At 48.4% G+C, this 24,015-nt stretch overlaps 7 protein-coding genes across 7 annotated transcripts; 3 read left to right on the plus strand and 4 right to left on the minus strand.

Annotated features, from left to right (window-relative positions):
• Positions 1-105: 105 nt before the first annotated feature.
• Positions 106-2,168, minus strand: F4807DRAFT_430871 (uncharacterized protein). Its single transcript, XM_047998449.1, has 2 exons — positions 1,476-2,168; positions 106-1,427 (listed from the first exon to the last, which is right to left on the minus strand). The coding sequence occupies exons 1-2, from the start codon at positions 1,774-1,776 to the stop codon at positions 310-312; spliced, it is 1,419 nt and encodes a 472-aa protein (XP_047852846.1). The 5' UTR covers positions 1,777-2,168; the 3' UTR covers positions 106-309.
• A 1,351-nt stretch (positions 2,169-3,519) lies between these two features.
• F4807DRAFT_461658 (uncharacterized protein) lies at positions 3,520-4,356 on the minus strand (the record flags this gene model as incomplete). Its single annotated transcript, XM_048001710.1, has 1 exon — positions 3,520-4,356. One exon carries the CDS (start codon positions 4,354-4,356, stop codon positions 3,520-3,522), a length of 837 nt encoding a protein of 278 aa, XP_047852847.1.
• Positions 4,357-6,556: 2,200 nt separating this feature from the next.
• On the plus strand, positions 6,557-7,646 carry F4807DRAFT_148150 (uncharacterized protein). The gene is made up of 2 exons (XM_047993173.1): positions 6,557-6,813; positions 6,958-7,646. The coding sequence occupies exons 1-2, from the start codon at positions 6,794-6,796 to the stop codon at positions 7,481-7,483; spliced, it is 546 nt and encodes a 181-aa protein (XP_047852848.1). The 5' UTR covers positions 6,557-6,793; the 3' UTR covers positions 7,484-7,646.
• Positions 7,647-11,229: 3,583 nt separating this feature from the next.
• F4807DRAFT_430882 (MFS general substrate transporter) lies at positions 11,230-13,864 on the plus strand. Its single transcript, XM_047998450.1, has 3 exons — positions 11,230-11,277; positions 11,415-12,287; positions 12,367-13,864. Exons 2-3 carry the CDS (start codon positions 11,899-11,901, stop codon positions 13,454-13,456), a joined length of 1,479 nt encoding a protein of 492 aa, XP_047852849.1. The 5' UTR covers positions 11,230-11,277; positions 11,415-11,898; the 3' UTR covers positions 13,457-13,864.
• On the minus strand, positions 13,865-15,833 carry F4807DRAFT_430890 (HAD-like domain-containing protein). Its single transcript, XM_047998451.1, has 3 exons — positions 14,679-15,833; positions 14,372-14,514; positions 13,865-14,303 (listed from the first exon to the last, which is right to left on the minus strand). Exons 1-3 carry the CDS (start codon positions 15,182-15,184, stop codon positions 14,170-14,172), a joined length of 783 nt encoding a protein of 260 aa, XP_047852850.1. The 5' UTR covers positions 15,185-15,833; the 3' UTR covers positions 13,865-14,169.
• On the plus strand, positions 15,834-17,597 carry F4807DRAFT_430891 (Mdm33 family-domain-containing protein). The gene has a single exon (XM_047998452.1). The coding sequence runs from the start codon at positions 15,992-15,994 to the stop codon at positions 17,462-17,464; it is 1,473 nt and encodes a 490-aa protein (XP_047852851.1). The 5' UTR covers positions 15,834-15,991; the 3' UTR covers positions 17,465-17,597.
• On the minus strand, positions 17,589-22,250 carry F4807DRAFT_148330 (uncharacterized protein). Its single transcript, XM_047993175.1, has 6 exons — positions 21,475-22,250; positions 21,109-21,378; positions 20,067-21,047; positions 18,921-20,013; positions 18,666-18,867; positions 17,589-18,609 (listed from the first exon to the last, which is right to left on the minus strand). Exons 1-6 carry the CDS (start codon positions 21,947-21,949, stop codon positions 18,082-18,084), a joined length of 3,549 nt encoding a protein of 1,182 aa, XP_047852852.1. The 5' UTR covers positions 21,950-22,250; the 3' UTR covers positions 17,589-18,081.
• Positions 22,251-24,015: the final 1,765 nt, after the last annotated feature.

Consider the following 24,015-nt stretch of genomic DNA (forward strand, 5'->3'; position numbering starts at 1 on the left):
GAGAACACAGAAAATGGGACAACAGGCAATAAAATGATTATCCCACATGTGTAACCTTCGGGACGTGGAGAAATAACACCCAACGGATGGTTGAGAGATATCACTGGACAAAGTATCTAGGTACGTTGGTGGCTGAGATGTACTGATAGATACAGGTGCATATGTAGGTCTTGGCTCTACAGGTGTCAATGTAGCGGTACTTAAGTAACTCGCCGACGAATAGGTGTGATATAGATGCAGGCTATGTTATCTCATGCAGGCAGACGAGCGCAAACGGGATTCCTTGGTGTTACTTGATGCCAGCACAAACTAATACTCACAATGACCACAGTAACCGCAGTCGAGGCCGCACGCCGTGTAGTCTACTGAGAAATTATCTTCCTCCTCAGAACCCTCCGATTCGCTAGACCCATCATTTCGTGATGAAAAGCTGGGATAACTTTGGTCATCATCATCGCTCAAACGTGACTCACCATCTCTGCCTATGTCCTTACCACCCCTGATCCACAGGTTCTTCCAATCATTGGGAAGTACTTCCCGAGGCGTTCCAATCTGTTCCCTCAATTCTAGGGGCCCGAGGCCGGTTCGGCAAAGCTCAAGTTTGAAATTACCTGCCCGTTTGACCTCAACAATCAATTGCTGCAGGATCGAAGCAAATTTACGGAGCTCGGACTCATGGGCAGATTCCCATTCATCTATGTCTGGTTGAACATTCTTGTTCTGGACGTCTTCGAAGTTGCCTTTGATGTGATATCCAACGATAAAATTGGGAATCTGCCTGACCCATAGCCTCGGCCAGTGCTCATTCATTTCAATTTCTTGTCCCTTCAACTGAGACCTCGTTTTGATCTCAATGATTGAGTGCTGTGATACGGCCAACCCAGCTTCTTTGACAGTGATCGAACTAGATACCGGGGTTTTGGAGATGTTCAAGGTCCGTAGGCTATCTCGTTCAGTAGATGCATCCCCGGTATTGCTCAAGTGCCCGTCGCACTCAAAGCGAACAAGGCATTTCAAACCACCGAAAGAATAGGAGATTATACGTTGGTGGGACTTGGTCTCTTTCAACTCGGCTTGGTAAGTAGTGAACTTCTCAAGGAACGTCATGCCATTTCCGTGAACACCTTGTATGACCTCGTCCCGCTGGTTATTAACTAGAAATAACGTATTTCCAACCATCTCAACATCAAACCGAAATGTCGAGTCAACCGATCGGACAAAGCGGAGAATGTTTCCCAAGGAGCTGGCACAGCCCATGATATCGACATTTTCCGAGTCGAATGATTTGTTCAGAGCAAAAATAGACTGCACAGAGGGTTGCATAGGATGCTCAGGGAACCGCGCTCCGTTCTGATCCCGAAAATACTCGCCAGAGTCCTTTTGAAGTTGACAGGGCAACTGTGGTGGCTCCCATAGTGCTGGTTGACCTGGTCGCCATTTTAGTAATGAAACGATTGTCATCTGGGATGACGAACCTGGAATGATGATTCTAGGCGAACTAGAATCAACTAGAGAGTAGGATGCAACATATTTGCAATCGGTGATTCTTGCGTCCTCCGTTTGAATACCGTGGTTCGAAATATTACGCAATGTTATATTCGTAATAAGACGACCGAGAGGGGAGTCGGCTGCATCTCCCTTTTGCGCATTTCCCTCATGCTCGATCGTGCTTCGTCCTCGCCAGTTACTTGACCGTAGTGCATTACCGCGTCCTCGGCCTCGACCTCGGCCTTGGCCTTGGCCTTGAGAGTAACTTGAGGCCCTTCCGCGATACATTGTGTTTACCTTGAGGCGATTGAGGATGTGAATTGACTGATATCCGGTCTGAGGGGTTTCTACAAGGCATAAAGTATCATATACTTCACTTTTTAGGCAGCAAGATAAGCCTGCTCAAACGATTAAGACGATTGGTCATGGCCATCCAATACGTAGTCGGCGATATGCATCTTTCCGTTGCACGAGTTGGAGATGACCATCATCTAGGCACCGATGAGGAGTCGCAGGGTTTCATTCTAGCCTTACCAGGGCGAAGAATTAGCCTCAACATCGTGATCGTTATACTGATTGCTTAATCAGTAGATCTAAGCATTGTCCTCTAAGACGTTGGAATATTGAAATGGATTGATCGAATAGAATCCATGTAGTAGTAGAGGAGCGATAAGTTGAAGATGGGCGCGTTCAAGTTTGAACACGAAGAAACAGGCAGGCACCCGCGCCTTCCCGCACCCGTAAGGGATCTGAGTGGGCATTCATGGGAAAGAGCCAATCGGCAGCTTGCCGCACTAAGATCGGACATCGCATGCATGGATATACATAGGTACCACAGTGTCGTTACTTTCCGGCCTCCATACTTCACAGTGCGATCAGACTCTCACAACCACAGCATGATTCCTTTAAAGATTCTTACGTTGATAGGCTTGGCAAGAAACTTGCTTGAAGAAGAGTTCATGAAGAATTAGTAACTATTTTAATATATCACATCATCTATTTCTCTATCAAAATATCCTGGTTTAGTAAACCGACCTCCTGGAACGAAAAGCAAGGGAAAGAAAGCCAAGACGAAGAGGTTGGAAAATCCTTGATGCAAGTCATATGTGCAGGCCCCTCATACCTAGCTAAAGACATTACCAGCCAGCCCTTGGAATTTGCAGCGAAGAAGGCGGGGGGAGAACGGGAACCCCAGACTCCCAAAGGGAACCACCGGAAATGGAATCGTACTTCTCAATGGATTATCCCTTGCTTCCAACCTCTCTGACCACGAAGATGAAGTTAGCTCATTTTCCACCAGAAGCCAGCCAGTCAAAGTAACCTCAGCCGTTGAAAATCCGGCGGGGCCTGTGGGAATTATGATAGTTACTTAGCCAAACGCTAGCCAGTGAGTTCCGTTACCCAAGCGAAGAAAAATGACCCTGGAAAGATGACCCTGAAGATCATAAGCGATGAACTCTTTTGATATTGGGGAGCACCCGTTTGGCTATATATGGACCTATAAGAAGAGACTAGCTAGGGGTAAACTCAGAAAAGAGGCTGTAGTCCAGCCATCCCTAAGAACCCTTCGGAGCTGGTAGGATAGGTCAAAGTAATTCACCTCGTAGTCTAGGAAGATCAGAGGGCGCGAGCGTAGAGACATTCGGACCTAATGCGCATCGCGCAATGAGCGCTAGTTGCCCACCCACAGACGACAGGATCACTGTCTCGTACTGAACTGAAGAAGTCGCACTGGTTGATGACAATCTTGAAAACGAGCATAGAAGATAGAAAATGAAATAGTATAGTTTCAACAGTTGTAGACATTCAAAATGCTGGCAAATATTACCGCCGTCCTAACTATGTATCAAGCGCATTGTGCGCGATATGGGATATCATATCCAATAGATCCGTCCTCTCATGCGCCTGACCTTTCCCTTTTTTTCCGTAATGCTCTTCAAAGTACAACTAGAACTCGAAGTTGAGATCCGTAATATAATAGTAGATAGAAACGAAATAGATGTGCGAATGAATGACTGCAGCACGCGGACTTCACCTCCAGGTGCTGTGGATCTTGCTCCGTCGACTCCTCGTTGATTTGAGGCCGACATCCCCATTTATCATCAGACTCCTCCACCGTCGCCCGATACTACTTCTATCTTTGCCGAGACTCCGGGCGCAGTCTTGCCAATCTGTCTTGGAGAGTTTGAGCTTCTCCAAGACAAGCTCGACCAATATCCGGTCGTCTTCTTTGCTCCACCGTTCACCATCAGCCTCTATCTCCACTTCCGTGCCTTCCGTAGCAGTCTCCTCTTCCCCATTGGTGGTATGTAAGGTATGGAAGTCCTTTCGATCTAGGCCAAGCGGGATCACTTCCGGCGCGATGCGAGCGCGCTTTGGTGTGGCGGGTCGAAAGGTCGGTACTTCCTCAGTTTCCTGGTTCTGGCCTCTGTTGTGCGGGCTGCCGATCTCAAGATCGCTATCAATATCGTCGTCGCGACCCATGTCGTCTTCAATGGAACGACTCCGCTTGTTAACGCCCCGAGGGGGCGCCGCAGATCGCTTCACGACCCTCTTGCGCGGAATGGCCTCCCCGTTAGTGTCCGCTTTGCGCGATCGCAGACGCAGTTTTAGAGGTGGAAGGGCGGTGTGGGCCATTGGCGGTGTAGGTAGTGGATCTCGATGCGCGTCGACGTGTTCATTCGAAGGTGTTGTCGGGGGAACTGTAAGCATGGACTGGAGCGCCCTGCATGAGCTGAAAATGTTCCCGAGCGTGCTGCTGTGCGAGCTTGTTGGGGGGCTGGCGGGAGGCGACGCGAAAAGAGCAGATTGTAGCCTGGTGACAGGCGGATGCGACGCGTCGCACGAAAGCGCCGAAGGCATTAGCATCTTGACGCTTTATCCAAAATGTTTTTTCGAATTTTTATGTATCGTGCGGTTGCGCGTGAAGTTGTGGTCCAAAATGAAATGTCGTGAAGTTGCGAATGCGACCGCAGTAGTTGAATGTAATGCGCGCGCGACAATTGACTGAAAGCAAGAGGCGAAAGTATTTGCGCAAATCAATTTGAGCGAGTTCGAATAGTTTCGATCGTATTATATTTTCGCGACACCAATATAATAAAAGGCGACTTGAAGTTGTAACGCGACGGATGTTGTTGGCGATCAACGGTTGCTATGGAAGATGGATGTGTGTAAGGTGTAAGTGGGAGGGTGAGAGCTTTGAGACGAAATGGCTGGAATAATGCGCCTAATAAGACCAGCAGGAAAGAGCAAATCCCCCCCAAGGAAACCCGCCGAAAGTGCCCTCTGCCTGTCTTGTCTAGCAGGGTTGCACGAACGGGCCACATGATACGTACATTGTACCATTTTCGGTCTAGAGGTGTAGGAGCCAATAGTGGATCGCTGCACTGGCCGCCATTACCTCGATATGACTCCATAGTACGTACATTCTGCCCATAGTAGAGGATGACAAGGGAGTTACGATTTACAAGGGAGTAGCTAGACGAACCAGGGGTGGAAGAGGGAAAGAGAGGAGGAATAATTCCACTTTCACCATTTTAGACTTTGACACAACCCTTACACCATGATTCGGTACCATCTGAGTAATTTTTATTCCCTCTCAACTCTTTAGAGATGGTGTGCCACGAGGCCACCTTTTGCAGGGCAGTTAGAGAACCACTAAACCTGATCTACCCGTCTTGCCCGTCTTGGTCCACTGCCCTTCGTCTGCGTTGGGGATAGTCTCACAATCTAGTCTCATTCACAGATCCTCTTTTGTGCTGGTGTAGGGTTACTATACTCTCTTATCTACTACTAGGTAGACATTGAAGACAAGCGGGACTACCTACTCCAAGTTCGATTCTGTAACCGCCCCTTGCGCCTTCATTCCTAAGGGCGCTTTCTCGAACCTCCGGGTTCGCCTTGGTCTATTAGTTGACGACCGGTCAAGGATGCCAGATGGGCGTTGCTATGGGCGTTGCGCCTCATAAACGCCCATGCGGTGAAACCCACCGATCAACCCAGGCAGCCCAAGATACCTATTTTTACGTAGAAGCTGAAAGCGCAGGAACCGCTTTGCGAGCATGGCTGTCTTTAGGCTTAAGCACCGGTCATCCTACAATCTACGGTCGCCGGGCAGCTGCAGAGAAGGATGTGAAACAAGATCTCGAGTGTGTGCCTGGGCTTCTCGATATGAATAGATTACCGCAGATCTTTTCTCATCGCATAACAATCTCATGTGAAGATAGACTTCTATGTCGTCAGGCTCTCCCTATATATTCCCTATATTCGTCTCATCAAGTCGCAATAGAAACAGCACGAGGCCTCAGACCCCCCACACCAAATCTGAACCACCCCTCCTTCACGAGTTTCCCCTTGCATATTGATAATGCATGAAGGGCAATGGACATTGAAGAAAGTGATTCATGTCGTAATCGATGATGTATCCGTCAGCTGGTCATCTTTTCGGATAGTTTTTTCCCTGCTTTTTATTATTTTTGAAAATACACATGATGTGCTTTGAACCAAGCTTAGAGTCTTTGCACGGCCTAATTTAATTATATTCCGAGGGAACTGTTTATCGACTTTGAATTATGGATGGAACGGCTACAATACAAGACCTTCGTAGCTTGCGAGTCATTCACAGAGGCAGATTCCACAATAGAGGCATGGAGGTAGCGTTTGTAAATGATTGGCTTCTTTAGGTGACTCTGCATAAGCTCTGCACACACTTTAGAAGAAATTCCCCGGTTGGATTGAACCGGTACTTGGCGCGATCGATACCTAGACATCCCGCTCATCTCATTATCTTCGACTAGTAGGTATCGACATAATGGAGAGAGTCTGAGCGAACGTGGATGTGGGAGCGGGTGCGGAGAGGGGGAAAGGGCGGGACTGGGCGTGACGCGAAAACGCGTCAAGACGCGTCGAAGCCAAAGCGTGTTTAATTAGACTCGGCGAATTGACCAATCAATAAGCTTGAAGCTACAGCGATATTCGTCATGCAACCTCTGATTGGTCTCAGATGCTCTAGCGCGTTCTGGCCCTCAACGTACTCCGGTCGGATTTCACTTTTTTCTCACCACCATCTGCTTAGCTCATACGTCCACAGGTAATAGATATATCTCTATTCATACGTGGGTTGCATTTTCACAGCACGTGTCTTTCTTTCTCACTCTTTTGGAAAAATCTGCTGACATCCATTTGACTGACTGATGATGACTGTGTGGTAGGTAGACTTGATGACATCTCAGACTAGGGGAGATAATTAGGTTCCTATACTGCAAATCGATCTTAAGGTTCTATTATATCACCTCCCTAAGCTCATATGAAACTTTCATCGTTCAAGTATGTTTGATCTACCTGTCACTCTTTGGTGGCCAATGGTCTCAGAGAATATTCAAGCCCCGAGGGATTAAAAGATTGGCTATTCGTCATCATTTACGTGAATTCAAATCCACGAAGAGGGAGCTTGTGCTAATCCGCCTACAGTACTTATCTGTTTTCATACTGTGCCGTTTTCTCTTATTGTCTCTCATACTGTACTACCAAATTTTCTCCAATAATGCCGACTACGTTGAAAAGAGAGGGCTGTTTAAAAGTTTCTCACTGGCATCTCTCGAGGCTTAAGCGATTCATCGTGCACATTCGGGGTTTCCTGACCTTAGCAAGAATAAATAAGTTAAGTTTCATTCATTTATTGAGATTTATATATTCCTATCTTCCCGCAATCTTGGGTCTGGTGAACCCTTGGTGCGGAAAAGTGTGTTATATAGATGCCCGGGAATTTCAATTCCTATTTTTCTCTGTTTCGTCCGCACGATTGTCTGCCATTTCTGTCTCAAGTCCACAGGCGTATCACGTAATCTTGACGGCCGCGAAGTTGGATGTTCTGCAAGAGAAGCGACAATTTTCTCATTCTTCTCCTTGGCGTATTCGAGTTCGCCAGACTTATCTAAATCGAGGTGCCCTTTACCCCATTCTTCAGATAAATCCATTCCGTCGACAAGATTGGTGAGGTCAAGATATCGTTGAGTATCAAGGAGACATTGAGCGTAGCATCAAAGCCTAGGGAAAGGAATATCTCGCTTGCTCATTTCAAAATTTGAGGGTTCGCAGCGGAGAAAATATTCGAATGCGGGGATAATAAAGAGATAGAAGGCCACCCCTCTTAGCACAAACTGAGGATAGGTATGTTTTAGAGACCCGATTTGTGGTTGGATCTTGGCCCAAGATTCGTATGTCTTGCTCAACGGTGTTACCATGAGCATCGCTGACGCTTTCTCAAAAGAATCGGTTGGAACGCAAATTTTCCAATTCTCTTTCCACTTAGTCCGTTGGAATTAACTGATACTAGAAACTAAAGCACTTACATTAGGGACCATCGGAGCACCATAATACACTAAAGCATAAACTCCTAAAACACAGCATGGTATACTCGCGACCTCGAGTATTCGAATGACAACAAGCACTTCAACGATGCCACGGCCACCATAGCTAGCAACCCTAGCATTAGACTTTAGAAATTTACCAGGACCCGTAGTCAGAAGAGGATCTGGGGAATTCATGAAAGAAAGTCGAAATATAATCGATTAATGAGCGAGGAAACGTTGAGTTTATTATGTAACTAGATCGGGATTCTAAGAACAGGATCTAAGGATCTGGGGATTGTTGCAAGGAGGGTCGATGTTCGTTTAGCCCTGAAAGCGGGGCAAGAGCTACCCGCAGACACCACTTCCTCCGCTGACTTGGGGCTCCGGCTTATGGGGCTTAGTTCCCGTGCCCAGAGCTTGCAGCTGCGCCGCTCTGCGCCCTTGACCCGGCAATACTCTCATGTTAGTTCTTCGGGCCTGCATACGGCTAGCAGGTTGGACCGCTCCCAGTCTTAGTAGATTTGATACTTGCTGGTATAACATCTCCCACATGCCTATGAAATTAATAGGGGCTACATGTTCAAGGTAATCTCGGGGCTCCTCGGAACATCGGAGAAGCTTCTACCCAAGTCACTGCTAGTACTCCATGGTGAAGCCGAGTTTACAAGATCCTGAATCTGCAACACATCTTCAAAGCAAAACCAAGATCATATGCTAGCAGATCTGTGGAGAATGACTACAACGATCTTATATGGATGTAGCTAAATCTTGCAGATCAAGTTCGTCGGTTCTCGCATCGTCTAGATTGGGAAGAATGGGACGGCTTTATGCTGTACTAGAATCCGGTAGTTACACCCAACATGATCTTGACGACTTACGTGTCATCCTCCACCTAGACGACGTCGAATAGGGGGGAGAAATAACGAACATAGATTTTCCACGAATTATACGCTAATACCCCAGCACTACTGGAATTATTAATAGGAGTCTAATTCACCTTGTCCATTTCCACATCTGTACTACCTTTCGGCTCCTCTCTCGCCATGGCAGCTTCGATTGCCGAAGAAGTGATCTCTTGGATTGTGCTCCTGTGTTCATAATCGCTAACGTTCTGTCTCTTCGGCTACCTGGCAGACCGTTGTCTGTTTTTCGGACATAATATGTGAGGTCAGACGTCGGACCTCACCCTATCTGCGTGTGTAGGATTTCATTTGGCGCCATTCGGTAAAGGAGCAAATGTAGTCCGCCTGCGTCTCAATGACGATGAGCATAGGGCCACTCAAGACTACCTATCGTGTAAGGACCCAGGAGGGTACAAACACCCAAAGGCAAGTTTAGAATATCGGTATGGACTGACCTAGGACAACATTCCAACATAACTCTACAGACTTTGGAGGAAGCTTGTGTCGATGTTGTTTATTCTGAAGCCACGTCGTTCGCGGAATTTGGTTGGATTAGCGAAAACGGTCAGTCGCACGTAGGAGACATTATCATTTGCGCGACCGGTTTCAACACGTCTTACGTTCTCAATTATCCTAGGTATTATCTTGAAAGATCGTAACCTGCAGGAAATGTGGTAAGAATCGGTAATGAGGTACGTGGGAGTCGGCATATCCGAATTCTCCAATGCCATAACTTTAACGTGATCACACTTTTACATCCGACAGCAAAAGCGGGAGTCAATTTCCGTTCCATCTCTCATGTTAGAGAAGCTTTTTCGTCGTAACTATGAACAAGCTTCTACATTGTTTTCGTAGAACAGTATCCTTCATATATATGGCTACCGAAATCGTTAGTCCGATGTCGAGAATGCCAAGAAAAAGGGGTAAAGGGGTATGATCCGACTCATTGAATATACTACTTATAGTCCTCTCATTGTTCCAACACAGCGCTAATATTGACTGTGGATTTCTCAGAAACTCTTCGACTTGATGCAAATTACTTTCGCCACTCCTAGAGCTGATGTCGGATAAAATCCACGCAGGTGATCGAATGAAGATTTTTGCGCGCTTGACGAGCGGTTGGATCGCTGGTGATACTTGGATAACATAAGGTCTAGCTCTGGCTAGAAGAATGCTCTTGCATCCCAGAGACACGATTTCATCATATTTCGCGCTGTGGGGTCTAATTCCTTTGTAAGTCTCAATGCCTGGAATCCAAGGCCATGCTGGTTTATTCAAATAGCCTAACCATGATATGAGTCAAGATATGGCACCAGCCATGAAACGATATTCCCTATCAAAAGATCCGTCACGTTTACATCCCATTTTCCATTTTCCTCGTTGCACCGAGTGTCTTCTACATGGTGGAATGTCTTGATAGACTGATGTAGCTCATTCTTGGCTAGGTAAGTACCATAATAGCCTTTTGATGGTGAGTTTCCTTTACTTGTTCTACTTTGCTTTAAATACTCCGTAAAGTCATAATAGTTAGTTACAAATAGGCTACATATAACTCTGCTCTGGAAGGTTGGACTCGTCTTTCTATTTAATCTTGGATTCTTCTACATGCTTGCCGTGATTCTCCATTATGTACTAATATTCTATGTAAGTGTTAATCTATAACATACAGCTCTATGAGTTGCTCACTAATAAGTCATACTTAGTTGAACGAAACGGGGAATCCAGCTCTGGCCTATGCTTGAAGACTCCATGGGGATAGTGGTGGTCTAATTACACTTTGTTTCGCTGATTTCTAAACGAAATAGATACTGTCGCACTTATAACCATTATCATGAGGGTGGAAACGATGGTCACGAATTGGGATCTGGGCCATATGCTCAGGCTGGCGGAATAAAAGACTCGTGATCCGTATAGCTTAACGGCATCTGGTAGCGAGGAAGAAAGCGTTATTCCGAAGGCCAAGTCGGCCAAATAAGAAGATATAGTGCTCCTGACTGAAAAAGGGGAAACATGGTCGAACAAACAAGACACATTGAGAGAAGTCCCGATATGGCTGAGACCACGTCTGGTGCACAGAGGAAATTTACTTTAGTGCAGTTCAAGGACACTACTTTGGCATATGGTGTAAAAGGTCTATGTCACCACATGAAGAATATGCCTTCTGCAGCTAGTTGACATTATTAACAGCGGACCAATACCTACCTAGGTACCTCTTATTCAGCGATGGTTCGAGAGGGTACCTACCTGATTCTACCCCGCCTACCATAGACATCAGTCATCCTTTGCAGCTTGTGATTACATTAATTTTTCATAAAACACGATAGACTCAATGTGTTGATGAAAGAAGTTCTACCCGTGTCACACCCCTTTTCTCCTTATAAACATGGGGTAACCCGATGATTATCCGGCCGAGATTCAGCCAGCGGAGCTACCGTATTTGGACATACCTAATGCTCTCACAATAACACCATCTCCAAACTTCTTCACTTCCTCCAACATCCCTAGCTTCTCAGCCCTGCATGTGGAACCGCAAACAGGTTTGTCTATCCAATGGGGCTCGACACATACCACACATAGCTCTTAAAATGAGCTCTCAACTTGAGCTCTTGAGCTCATGAGCTTCACAACCGCGTGTGCAGGGGCATCGTTCCACGCTAACCCCGCTCTCGACCAGAAGCACTTCAGCTCTCCCCAGTCTCCGGTCATCGCAGTGGAGTTCGCGGACCAAGGTGAAAGAATATTTTTCTTTCTGTCCACGATCTGCCATGATTGGCAGATAAGACCCCGGGCCTCTAACCCTGGGCTTTCTCGATCACAAATGAGGAGATACCGGTCTGTTGGTGGCTGATCTGCTCGTAGAGCAAACTCACCGGTAGGATCGCGAACTCTCTACTTGAGCGTCATTTTATGGGTTCAGGAGGTATATTTTCCTTGTTGTGCACATCCATGGATACCTACCTAGGTAGTAACCATCCTTTGAGTAATAGATGGTTTCCCACACCACCACTGTTGAAAATTTGGTAATCAGCAGTAAAAACCCCCGATTTTCTTTTTTCCTCTTAAACCCCTATCCTTCCCCCTTCTCTATTCAGTCCATTTCATCCCATTTTTACCTTGCCCTCAAGGTTTCCGACCAGGTAATGAGATAAGTATCCAAGATGGAGTCATCGTTATTTGCGACTCTCGTCCAAGTCGAGTCGAACTCGCTCGCACGGGAACATACTCTCCCAGCAGCTCCACAGAGAGTACTATCTAGGACCTATCCTGCCGTTCCTCAGCAAGATCCAATTGAGTTAACATCCCTTCGATACTCTCGCAATGACAACAATTCCTCTAATGCCACAACTCCTCGAGAGGAGATTGATCTTGAGATGACCGCTCCGGGAACGCCAGCTGAGTCATCCGAGCCGGTAGATGCTGTCGATGCTTTACCAGGCTTAAACGACCCGCCCATGAACAAATTTCGACTGACATCGTGTTGCCTCCAAAATGTCATGGCGGGCTTGACTGATTCTGCCCCTGGTGCTCTAATTCCCTACATGGAAGCGTGAGTATAACCCCTTGACTCATGCTCATCTCTCTGTGTGTAAAGGTTAGGCGTAGGCTGATAATGGTCATTTTATCAGTGATTATGACATTGGATATGCCGTGGTATCTCTCATCTTCATAGGAAATGCTATGGGCTTTATCATGGCGGCGCCTTTCGTCGACCAGATCCGGCAGCGCCTTGGGCGGGCCAAGACCATTGCCCTCTCCCAGATTTGCATGGGCGTCGGGTACATTCCTTTTATTTGCACAGCGCCATTTCCCCTAGTGGCAATATCCTATTTCTTACTCGGCTTCGGATGCGCCATTCAGCTGGCTATCGGCAACGTGTTCTGCGCGAACCTACGCAATAACACGACGATGCTAGGGCTTATGCATGGTAGCTACGGCGTAGGTGGCATCGTCGGTCCCCTTGTTGCAACAGCCATTGTATCTAGTGGCGCGGTCTGGAGCCGGTATTATCTCCTGACCCTCGGATTCGCCATCTTCAACACCTGCTTCTCGACCTGGTCATTCTGGAATTATGAGAAGGAGCTTGGTGGCGTCGAATCGAACATACTAACCGAGACTAGCTCCCGCGGCGATATGTCCATGATGCTTCTGGCCTTCAAGTCTAAGGTTGTCATCTTAGGAGCCATCTTCATTTTCGCATATCAGGGAGCCGAGGTATCGATCTCCGGATGGGTTATCTCCTTCTTGATATCTGCCCGCAATGGTGAACCTTCATCTGTCGGATACGTGACGTCTGGTTTTTGGGCTGGCATTACCATCGGCCGATTCTGTCTCTCACCTATCAGCTCTAGGATCGGCGAGAAATTGTTCGTGTACTTCCTCGTCATCGGTGCTGCCGTCTTCCAGCTGTTAGTCTGGTTAGTCCCCAACATCGTCGGCGAGGCCGTGTCGTTGTCTATTGTCGGATTACTTCTCGGCCCCGTTTATCCGTGTGCTGCCGCCATATTTACGCGAAATCTGTCTCGCCGCGAGCAGGTGAGCGGCATGGGGATTATCAGTGCCTTTGGTAGTTCTGGTGGTGCCATGGCCCCGTTCACTACTGGTCTTCTCGCCCAGGCTGTTGGTACATTTGTTATGCATCCTGTTGCTATTGGCTTATTCACGGCCATGTTAGTGTGTTGGTTCGTCTTGCCTGATGCTAGGAAGAGGACGGAATAATGATGATGTTTTTTGGATGCTGCTTGGCTATTGATAGCGAGTGCAACGGCGTGGAAACTTTGTGGGTAAACACAGGCGGGTTATTCATATGGATGACGGAAAACTTGCTTTAGGAGGCTAGGTTGATATCTTGGGAAAATGGTGGTCTCTGATATACTAGTCAGTTAAAGGGAGGTAGGTAATTATTTATATGGTATGGTAGTTAGGTTATGGTACTTCCAGCGACCCAAAAGTCAATTTCAATTTATTTCTATCACTTCCCACCTTCTCTTGAGCACCCTTAACTCCTTTTGAAGCACGATAAAAATTGTAGCTAGGTGGTTAGGGCCTCATGATGCGTCAAAAAAGGTGGAGCACCAATGCTAGTAGATGGTATAGGGGTATTTCACATAATTACTGTTTAAACAGACTAGAATCGTGTCAATGAATATTCATTCCACTGGTTATGATGATTGTCTAAAACTCTAATAAGGCATGCTCACTACTGGAGACTGGGTCCTTAATGGACACCTGCTCATCCTTGAGGTCATATGAAACCGTTGCCCATCTGTCTATCCGTTCGTCTATAGATAATATCTATTATGCGGGTTAGGAATTCTGCCTAGACTGTATTGTCTAACCTGAATGATTGAGATGATGCGATGTTTCCTCTAGGGGTTTAGGGGGAAAAGGGGGAGCATTCGCCCTTCTAGGTAGGTCTGAAATGCCCGGATCTATAGCCTTCCCTTCGCTGCTTCCTTAACGCTAATCTTACCCTCGACTACGTCGGCAACGACCTTATGGATGTCGGAGAAGTCGTTGAAGGTGACGAAGGGTACCTTCTCATTCTCGCAGTAGGTGACGAGGTCTAATTGGTCAGTACTTTTCCACGCCATTTTCACTGGGGTTTTAAAACTAGAGAAAAGGGGCTCTCACCTCGTCCAGCCTTGGCAAACAGCAGGTCAGTCTCTTTCGCGGCAGAAAGATCAGACACACCATCTCCGGCGTAGAACATGATAGGCCGATTTGGTAGAGCAGCGTAAGGCTTGATTTCGAGGGACTTGTCATGTCCAAATTCACTGGAGAGCAAAAGAAACACGTATTAGTCATATATCGTTACCTATTCTAGCATAACTCATTTATGTCTTATTTTCGGCTGATTTTGTTGACAATTCGAGAAGAATTAAATCAAGGAAAATAGTTATATGATAGAAATAACAATAAGGGGTTCATGAAAACTCACCTGTCATCGTGGAACTTAATATTCCAGCCGTCCTCCTCATTGATGCTTTTACCCGGCCGGGGCTGAACATCATTGCTAACAATTTGCATATGCTCAACAGCGTCCTCGCCAACGAGGTGAGCGAGCAGAGCACGGATGATGGGCTGCATACCGCCGCTCAGCACAACGACGGGAACGTTGTTCTCGCGCGTCCACTTGAAGAACTCGGCGAAGCAGGGGTCGAGCTGCACGTTCTTGAGCAGAGTGGCAATGCACTGGTCGTAAGGGGTCTTGACGCTGTCCATCATCTCTTGGAAGCTGTCGCGGAACGTGCGCTTCCCGAACAGCACGTCCTGGTTCCCCTGCTTCCGGAGCTTCACGCCGAACCCCAGGTTGTCGGTCATGAAGTCGTTGCTGTCCTGTAGCGTGATGGTGCCGTCGAAGTCGGTGAAGAAGATGGCCTTGGGTTGTGTGCGCAGCGCGGGAAGTGTCCCGTTGACGCCATTGGTTCCATTTTGTTGAGCCATGTTGATGATGATATTCCCAAGGTCCTCGTGGCAATATCTCAATAATTTCGTCCGTGCTTCCCTCCTTTATATCTTATATCCTTGTCTCTCTCTTATGAGTTTATGAGGGACTTTGATCGGACCTGCTTAGAAAAAAGGGGTGACGTCACACACCAAACAATTGGTCTATATTTTCTACAGACTGCCTTGCGTTGTCTTGCGTCTAGCAAACTTTGGAGCAGAGACGACGAGATGCACAAATAACACAGATAGGGAGGTGAATATATGATACCGGTAAGATAGAAAAAGGAGGGATGAGCGAAAAAATAGGAAAAGGTAAAAAGGTTTCACAAAATGCAAAGAATGTAAGGTTCAGGGTCTGACCTGCGCCAATACTAACACCGACACCAAACACATGCGCCAGACAGGAGCGATCCGCGGGGCACTCTTCCAACTTATTGACCCCTCCATCTTTCCCATGCCCCCTCCATCAAATTTGTTGACGATCGTCGATGCTTTTCTGCTAAAATGGAAACCCCCACTGAGGCTTATTAGCGCTTCTTGGCAAGTACACCCTGGCAGCTGTGCTGTAGCATCGTATAGCTTATCCGACAGGGCGGTGGCCGGGTATTCTCCGGCGCTCTTTCATTTTTTTTCTAATTCTACGACCAAAGCAACCTTGCCCTTTTCTTCCCGGACCGACTAAGCAGCGTCATATCCAACCCTGCTTCTGTCCTACAACGAAATCTCACCCCCTCCAGATTTCGCGCAATTGAGGAAAAAGGGCATCCCACCCCCCCTTCTCTAGCCCGCCTCCTGACCGCCTCGATGTCGACTTCTCGGGCCCTGAAGCCCATATTCGGGCCTGGTCGTCGGCTCCTTTTCGATCAATTGGCTCCTCAACCGAGAAGGAAGTTCGTCCCGAGCCGGCCGTCCACTTCGGTATGCTCGAGCTGCCGGCACGGCCAGGTGCTAGGTCTGGGTCGGGCACAACTCCGGTTCTTCTCTTCTGACCCCCCTAAACCTCCCAATGGCGGTGACACGGGCGAGAAGAATGCAACCCCCGAACAACAACGTGAACCACCTCTCGTCTTCCACTTCCCCCCGCCGGCTTCCTCCCCGCCAGAACCCCCGCAACCAGACCCGGCAAAAGCACCGCCACCAGACCCGGAACCGACGCCCCAACCATCTCAACCACCGCCTTCGCCACCGCCCCCGGATTCGTCAACCTCAAGCTCAGACTCAAGCTCAACCTCCACTTCCACCTCCAGCTCGACCTCGACCCCCAACCCCGACCTCCCATCCACGCAAAACTCGCGGCGCTCGAACATGAACCGGCAGCTCTCCGCATTCATGGACCGCGCACAAACAACACTCTTCGCCGCCTCGCAGCGCATCAACGACCTAACAGGCTACTCCGGCATCGAAGTCCTCAAATCGCAAATCTCGGCCCTCGAATCCTCCCTGGCCTCCGCGCAGGCGAACCTGCACGCGGCGCGGTCCGCCTACAAGACCGCCGTATCCTCGCGGTCGGCCACGCAGCGCGAGGTCACGACGCTGCTCGCGCGCCAGAAGACCTGGTCGCCCGCCGACTTCGAGCGCTTCACCGCGCTGTACCGCCAGGACTACGAGCTCGAGGCGTCCGTGCACGAGAGGGCCGCCGAGCTCGAGGACGCGGAGCGCGAGGCCGAGCGCCTGGGCCGCGAGCTCAGCGCGGGGATCCTGTCCCGCTACCACGAGGAGCAGATCTGGAGCGACAAGATCCGCCGCATGAGCACCTGGGGCACGTGGGGCCTCATGGGCGTCAATATCCTGCTTTTCTTGGTCCTGCAGTTCGGCGCCGAGCCCTGGCGCAGGAGGAGGTTGGTCAAGGGGTTCGAGGAGAAGGTCCGTGAGGCGATGGAGGAGGAGAGGCGGTTGGAGCGCGAGATCAGGAGGCAAGAGGCTGAGATCGAGACTATGAGGAGGAGGGAGGAGTTGGCTGCTGCTACTGCCGCTGCCCCGGTCACGGTCGAGGCGGTTGCGGAAGGGGAGCCGAGTAAGGCCGGTAAGACGACGGCGGCGGAACCGGAAGAACAACCGACCGAGAGCTTCATACGGATAGACATGCCGCCGAAAGTCCCGTGGAGGGAATTCTTCTCGGACCCGGATTATTGGAAAGATATCTACGCCGAGCTATCAAGTGATAGGAAAGTCTTCATCAAGGTACGAGACGTATCCATATTAGCGCTCGAGAGCGCCGCCGCCGGTGCCGCGGTTGTAGGCACCATAGCCACCATCTTGTTGATTCGGAGGACATGAGCATAGAATAAAATAGAAGGCCGCCATCTATATGGCCCGTTAGGGATCTGTACGTATTGTCAAAAAAAGAAACTCCTAGGGATACTATATTGTATAATAAAAAAACACTACGATACCCAATCTTCTTATACCGACTCACTTATGTGACTTGTCGTACGGTACATGGTATATGGTACGTCTAACGTGGAAAAGAAGGGTGATGGTTGCATTATCAACTGGTCTAATTAACAGGGGGGCAAGCTATTATATGCCGGGGTAAACTGCGCGATAGCATCTGGTTATGCTGCTCCTCGACGAATTCTAGTAAAACGTGCTCAACGGTTTTGTCCGCTTGCCTTTTTGGAAAGATTCGCCCAGCGAATGACAATTCACGCGAAACGCCTCTGTGTAATGTGTCCCGTGGCCCGAAGACCCGTTAGTATTTTCGGTGACATCGAGCCCTGCAACAGTTCTCTTTTTTTTTGTTCAATGCGCCTCAAACTAGCAGAACACCTCGCCTCCGTACGCGGTTCCTATAGCTTAACAACAGAACGATTGAAAATCTCCATTCATCTCTTGGTTCTCTTGTTGTCACTCTCCGATGAAGATGAATTCTTAGACACTTCGGCTCTCGGCAACTAATCAAAATCCGCCGTGTACGAGAATCCGCGGAACTCTTCTTGCATTGATTGGGACAGCACTGTAATTATGTTAGCATATTCGAGATGTCCATATTGTACGCAGATGAAGGCGTCCTTACCTGATTGCACCGGCGTTAGCACTGGTGTGACGCTAGTAAATTCAGAATCAAAGTTGCTAGTATCCGTTGCGTTCTTGATGGTGGGCATGAATGGAGGCGCAACCCTCTTGTGGTAAATGTCGTCCCATACGATATTCCTAAAGAATGGCTGACTCATGACCTCCTGAGCATCGGTAGGCCCGCTTCCCAGACGTTGGTCAGGATCTCTTGTAAGAAGCTTCTGCAGAATCGAAACCGACTCCCTAGGCATGTGGATTGGATAAAGCGGCTCATCCGCGAGAATAGCGTCGTAGATTTCATCTTCATCTTCACCTCGGAAGGGAGACTGCTGTAAAAGCATCTGGTAGATCAGAACTCCAAAAGCCCACCAATCAACTGCTCTCCCATATTTCTTATCTAATAAGATCTATAATAACGTTAGAAAGGTACTCAATGGGGCTGGGACTAAGAACGCGCGCATACCTCGGGGGCCATGAATTCTGGTGTACCACAGAAGGTACTAGTGGTCGAACCGTACCACATGTCTTCTTTGCACAGACCGTAATCTGCAATCTTGATGTGACCGTCGAGGGTGAGTAGAATGTTGTCAAGTTTGAGATCACGATAAATAACACCGTTCTCGTGGAAGTACTTCAAAGCCAAACAGACTTCGGAAGCGTAAAACCTGTCGAAATTGTTAGCATATACTCAGCCTCATATTATGCTATATGGACTTACTGGGCACGTTTGGTGCCAAATTGACCACGCTGGATGTGCAACATCAGATCGCCACCGCTAATGTACTCCATGACAAAGTACACCCTCGTCTCCGTTTGGAAACACGCGTGTAGATTAGTCAAGAATGGATGTCGTTCCCTGTTCGCGATCAAGAACACCCTCTTCTCGGATCGGATACTCTCCACTTCGTCGTTTTCGATGATGAACTCCTTCTTTAGCACTTTTATGGCATAAAGACGGCGGGACTTCTTCGTTTCGGCCAACATAACTTTACCAAAGTTACCCTTTCCAAGGACTGCTAAGAAATTGAAGTGGTCCAAACCAATACGCTGGCCTGTGCCGGGATCCGTCGCAGAAGGCAGGGGTTTTCTCGAAGGGGGAGGTAGTGTCGAGCCGGTCGTTAGCGAAGGAGTCTCTTGTAACGGCTGTGGCTTAGCCACAGGTGCAATAGGAGGATACATCTGCTGCTGTAACTGGGGTCCGGGTGATTGGGTTTGGATCGGACGTTGCTGCGGTTGCTGCTGCGGTATTTGGGGCTGACTAGGAGGATAGTTGGCAACATTTGCATATGCTGCTGGGTTGTACTTAGGTTGTGTAGGCATATTGTATGCCTGGCTTGCAGCGTATGGATCCTCTTGAGCATCCAAACCTCCATAACCTACTCTGCCAGAAGAATAATCGGAAATCTGTCCCGGGCGACTCGATTGAGAGGCTATAGTGCCGCTCATTGCGGCCGTAGCAGCGGCGGCGGCGGCGGCGCTCGAACCGGATGAAGTGCGGTCTGGATGGATTGGTCTCGAGGGTGATGTCTGACTAGCATACATAGCCTTGGCAGCATCGGTCGCCTCTTGAGAAGCGATACTAGGCTGGTATGAAGGTCCTCCCTGGGAGCCGTAAGGTGACATGGGAGATGATGTACTCGTAGGACTCATCTTGCCTTGTCTTAGAGTCTTTTCACTCAAAGAAGTGGCCTTTTGTTGTCGTTGTTTTTGTGTCCTGATGCCTTCCAAGATTTGGTTAGCAACAGCCATGCTCATACCGCAAAAGTCCGGAACAAGGTGAACGCATTGCGCGTGTGCGGTAAGTCCACATTCTATTGAGGCGTTAGCTAGATGCACAAGGTTAAGGGGAGCCTAATTATCGTACCAGTACACTTTCTGCAGTTCTTCTTGCCGAAGGGCAGAATGTAACCACAGTGACAGCACCAGTTTGCGGTAACGTTTGAAAACGGCGAAAACCTGTGAGGGATGCGATGGTTGATCTTCTCTTCGTCCGGATCGGTTTCGGCGTTGCTTTTACTAATACACTTCGTGACCACGCTCGAATAACATTTCGTATGGCAGGTGTACTTGCAGTCTTCGCACTGCATTCCCGCGGAATACTTGAGAAAATCGCCGCAGAGAGCGCAACGCATGATGTTGTAGAATTGGTGCTGCACGAACTTGTGTCCGTACATCTCGTGAACTTCCTCCTTGCGCTGACGGATAGCGCCCTTTCGCCCCAATCCCAGATCCACGGGTCTGCGGTCCTTGTTCTGCTTTATGAAGTTAAGGGAGAGGTGGATGGCACCGGTAGGCTCCAAGTTAAACCACGCGTCGATCGGTTGCGATGTAACTTGCGGCACGGCTTGGGGAGCGAATGGCTGTTGAGCCGGGCCCGCGGAAGTCGGGGACGCAGGACCGGCGCCACCAAGTTGCGACTGTGCGGGATCCATGGGGAACTGAGGCGGAGGTGCACCCGGTCCTCCCATCCTATCGGCGGACACCCAGCCAGAATTATTAACCTCGGCCTCAATCCTCTTTCGTCGCATCTCTTCCACGATATCTGATATTCGTACCCATAGCATAGCTATGGGCAAAGCATGCTCGCCCGGCTTATCGTATACTGTGAGTTCGATCTCGTTCGCCTTATCTACCTCGATGTTGTGGTATTCGGCTTCCCATCGATCGTTCCGTGACACCCTCGTTCGTGCGACAACGTTATCCTCAACCTTCACGGCCACGAAGGTTTCCGGACCCCGCGAGAACCGCCCAGTACTAGCATGATCGACGTCCCTTACCTGAACGACGCGAATCGAAAGCTGTCCGGTTAGTGGTTTGCGCAAGTTCGGCATATTAATACTGTCATCTATAAGATAGCACGGTTAGCTGTACAAACGAGACAAGTATTTCCAAGGGGCGTAGCGAACCATCAGGAGAGTCGGCCGAATCCAAATCGTCTATGTGGAGCTCTTCATATCTCTTGAGTGCCTGTTTCAAGAGATGAATCTTCTGTTTGCTCTCAACCTTCCTAGCGGCGGCGTCCGCTTTGCTCTTGCGATCACCCTCCATGCCGTAGAGCTGCACCATCTTTTCTATTCCCTTGAGATATTGCTCCTCAACATTAAGCTTGAACTGGATCTGGGAGAGCATGAGTTGGATTCGGGGACCGAGGTACGGTGTGTCATATTTTATAAGATCTATAAGACGTTGGTTGAACGATTAGTCTAGCTTATTCAGAGGTGAAGGGATGGAAGCAGCATAGGATCGCGGCGAGTAGAAAAGGTGTGACAAACCTAACTTGGTAAAGTTCGGTCTCGGTTTTGGAATGGAAGAGGTCGGGCCTGGAGGGGGAAATGGATGTCGTGGCGGCATTAAATCTCCGTGGCCACCTATCTGACTATATGGCAACGAGCCATAGGATGTCCTATCGCCGCCTGACCAGTCGCCGGCATCCTTTGGGGGAGGCATAGGTGGCCCTTGACCATCGCTTCGCACATCACCACTAGGAGGACGTCCCGAACCGGTGGCAGTAGAGCTGGAACCAATACTCATGTTATCGACACCCTGTCCAATACGCTTCATCTGTAAGTCGCGAAGCTTTTCTTCGAAGAATTGGAGGTTCCGACGGCCCTCCCGCATTTGACTGTCGAGGCGGGATCTGACATCATCGTTGTTAGTCTGCTGTCGCATGGAATTGGCAGCATTGATCAGAGCCTTTTCGCGCTCGATCTTTTTATAGATGTTGGCCATGGCATCTTCGTCGTTCATGATGGACGATGGGTTGCGCGTCGTCACGCGCGGGACCGACGGTGGTGAGACTTTTTGTTGTGTGTTATTGTGTGGTATTGCGTGTTATTGTGTGGAGGAGAAGAAAGGACACAAGAAATGCGGAGCGACCCAAGATAAAGCTAGAGAGAAAGAGTAGAGTAGTAGAACAGCTCCAGATCTCACAACAAAAACAACTCTTAACAACTACTGATTATTAACTGCTCTCACTCCAACTCAACTCGACGCATAACATCCCTCTAACAAGAAACGTTAGCTCGCGACGGTCAGACAGATAACAGTATAACGGTAGTAGTATAGAGAAGCGCGGTGGGATTATGGGATTGGCAAGTTGCAGGTTACAAGTTGCGGGTTGCAAGGTGCAAGGTGCAAGTTGGCGGAGTGCGGGCAAGTTGGGTAAGTTCGGCAAGGTGGCCGCCTGATAGTCGGTGCTTGGTGCTTGGTGCCAGGTGAAAGTTTGGCCGAGCAAGATGATTAAAAGAATAAGGTATAGTGCGATGTCGTCAGTGTCGAGAAAAATGTGGTACGGCAAGCACCTGGACACGCTACAAGTTTGCACCTGTGCCTTTGTATCTTTTTCCTATCTAACTTTTTGTATGTATCAATGGCGGGGTTTTGTGTCTCGCATGGATGATGCGGGCGGGCGCAACTTCTGCTACCTTTGCAAGCCTGAATAAAGTTGAGTCGGGTGGTCTGTGTTGATACCCCACTCTGCTCGCTGCGTCTAGGACGGTAGGACCTAGGATACGGGTGGGTTGCAATGCAATAGTTGCTGCCGATAACCTGATGGTTCCTTCTTTGGTATTAGTGGCATTACTGTTCGGTAACCTTAGGGAATAGGGAACAACGGCCTAGTCCGGGGTAAGTACGACGTTTATATAACGGTTATTACTTCCAACTTCGTAGTGTGAGGTGGGCATATAATTACTCATATGCCGCAGCTTCATGTGATAACGGAAACAAATACTAACAACCAAAATGTGGACAGCTGAAAAGCGAGCTCCGATAAGACAGATTGATCGAGAAGGTGGTGCACACCTAACACATGAAAGCATGAAGTATGCAGTTTACTCATTTGTTTCGTCGGTGTCAGCCGTCTGTGTGTCATCAGTTCACGGTTTACCAGGTAGCCCAAGGTACTTTGAGATACGTTTGGTATTGCCAGGCCGTGTGCGATAAAGAATACAAGAAACAGCAGAGAAACTGTTTGTAACCTGATACCAAAGTTTAAAGTTCACATTTGGATATCAACACGTTTACATCATGTTCAAAGGCCGTTTAACAGACGGAACTGAGGTATGATGATGTATAAGACGGCAAGAAGGCAATAGGTGATATCGGACGAGGTGACATCAATCGATTGCAAAACAGCCCATGTTCCATTTGAGTAGGAACCAAACCCCTTCTCTTCTTGACTATTCAATCTTGATACTTACTTAGGATACTTTTGGTACATATGTTTCGCAGCTCTTTTTACTCATATTTCAGTCAATTATATGTATCACGAACAACTTCTACCTATCAACACATACCCATACGTAGGTAACATCGAGATATATTTGATAGCTCGAGGCTGGGGACAACAAACTGCAATGTCAGACGAGATCGGAAAAGATCGCTATGTGTATGCATCAAAATGCAGGATAGAAAGCTCCGGCACGCATAGAACCGTATCAACAATGTTTGATATTATCATTCTTGCCCTACGACATAAACAGCTGGGAAATCGAAGGCTCGGGCACGTAAACCATTGGGCATTACGAAAACTAATAAATACGCTCTATTCGTCAGCTGGGAAATATCGTTGCGCGTCACCGGAAGTTGGACAACTCAAAACTAGACTTATTAACCTAGGTACCTTTTAAGGAGGCGCTTCCGAAAGGGGTTGACCTACCAACTCAAGGTTCCATCCATTCCAATCATTCCAGGCGGGGAAGAAAATAATAAAAAACCCTACAGTAACCCCACGTCAGGGGTAATCATCGAGTCGTCATTGTCCATTATCAACATTAGAAATATATTGCGAGGGTTATGCAATGCACGATTCC

This window comes from Annulohypoxylon truncatum (assembly GCF_022578515.1).
Source record: "Annulohypoxylon truncatum strain CBS 140777 unplaced genomic scaffold F4807scaffold_22, whole genome shotgun sequence".
NCBI classification, from domain to species: Eukaryota; Fungi; Ascomycota; class Sordariomycetes; order Xylariales; family Hypoxylaceae; genus Annulohypoxylon; species Annulohypoxylon truncatum.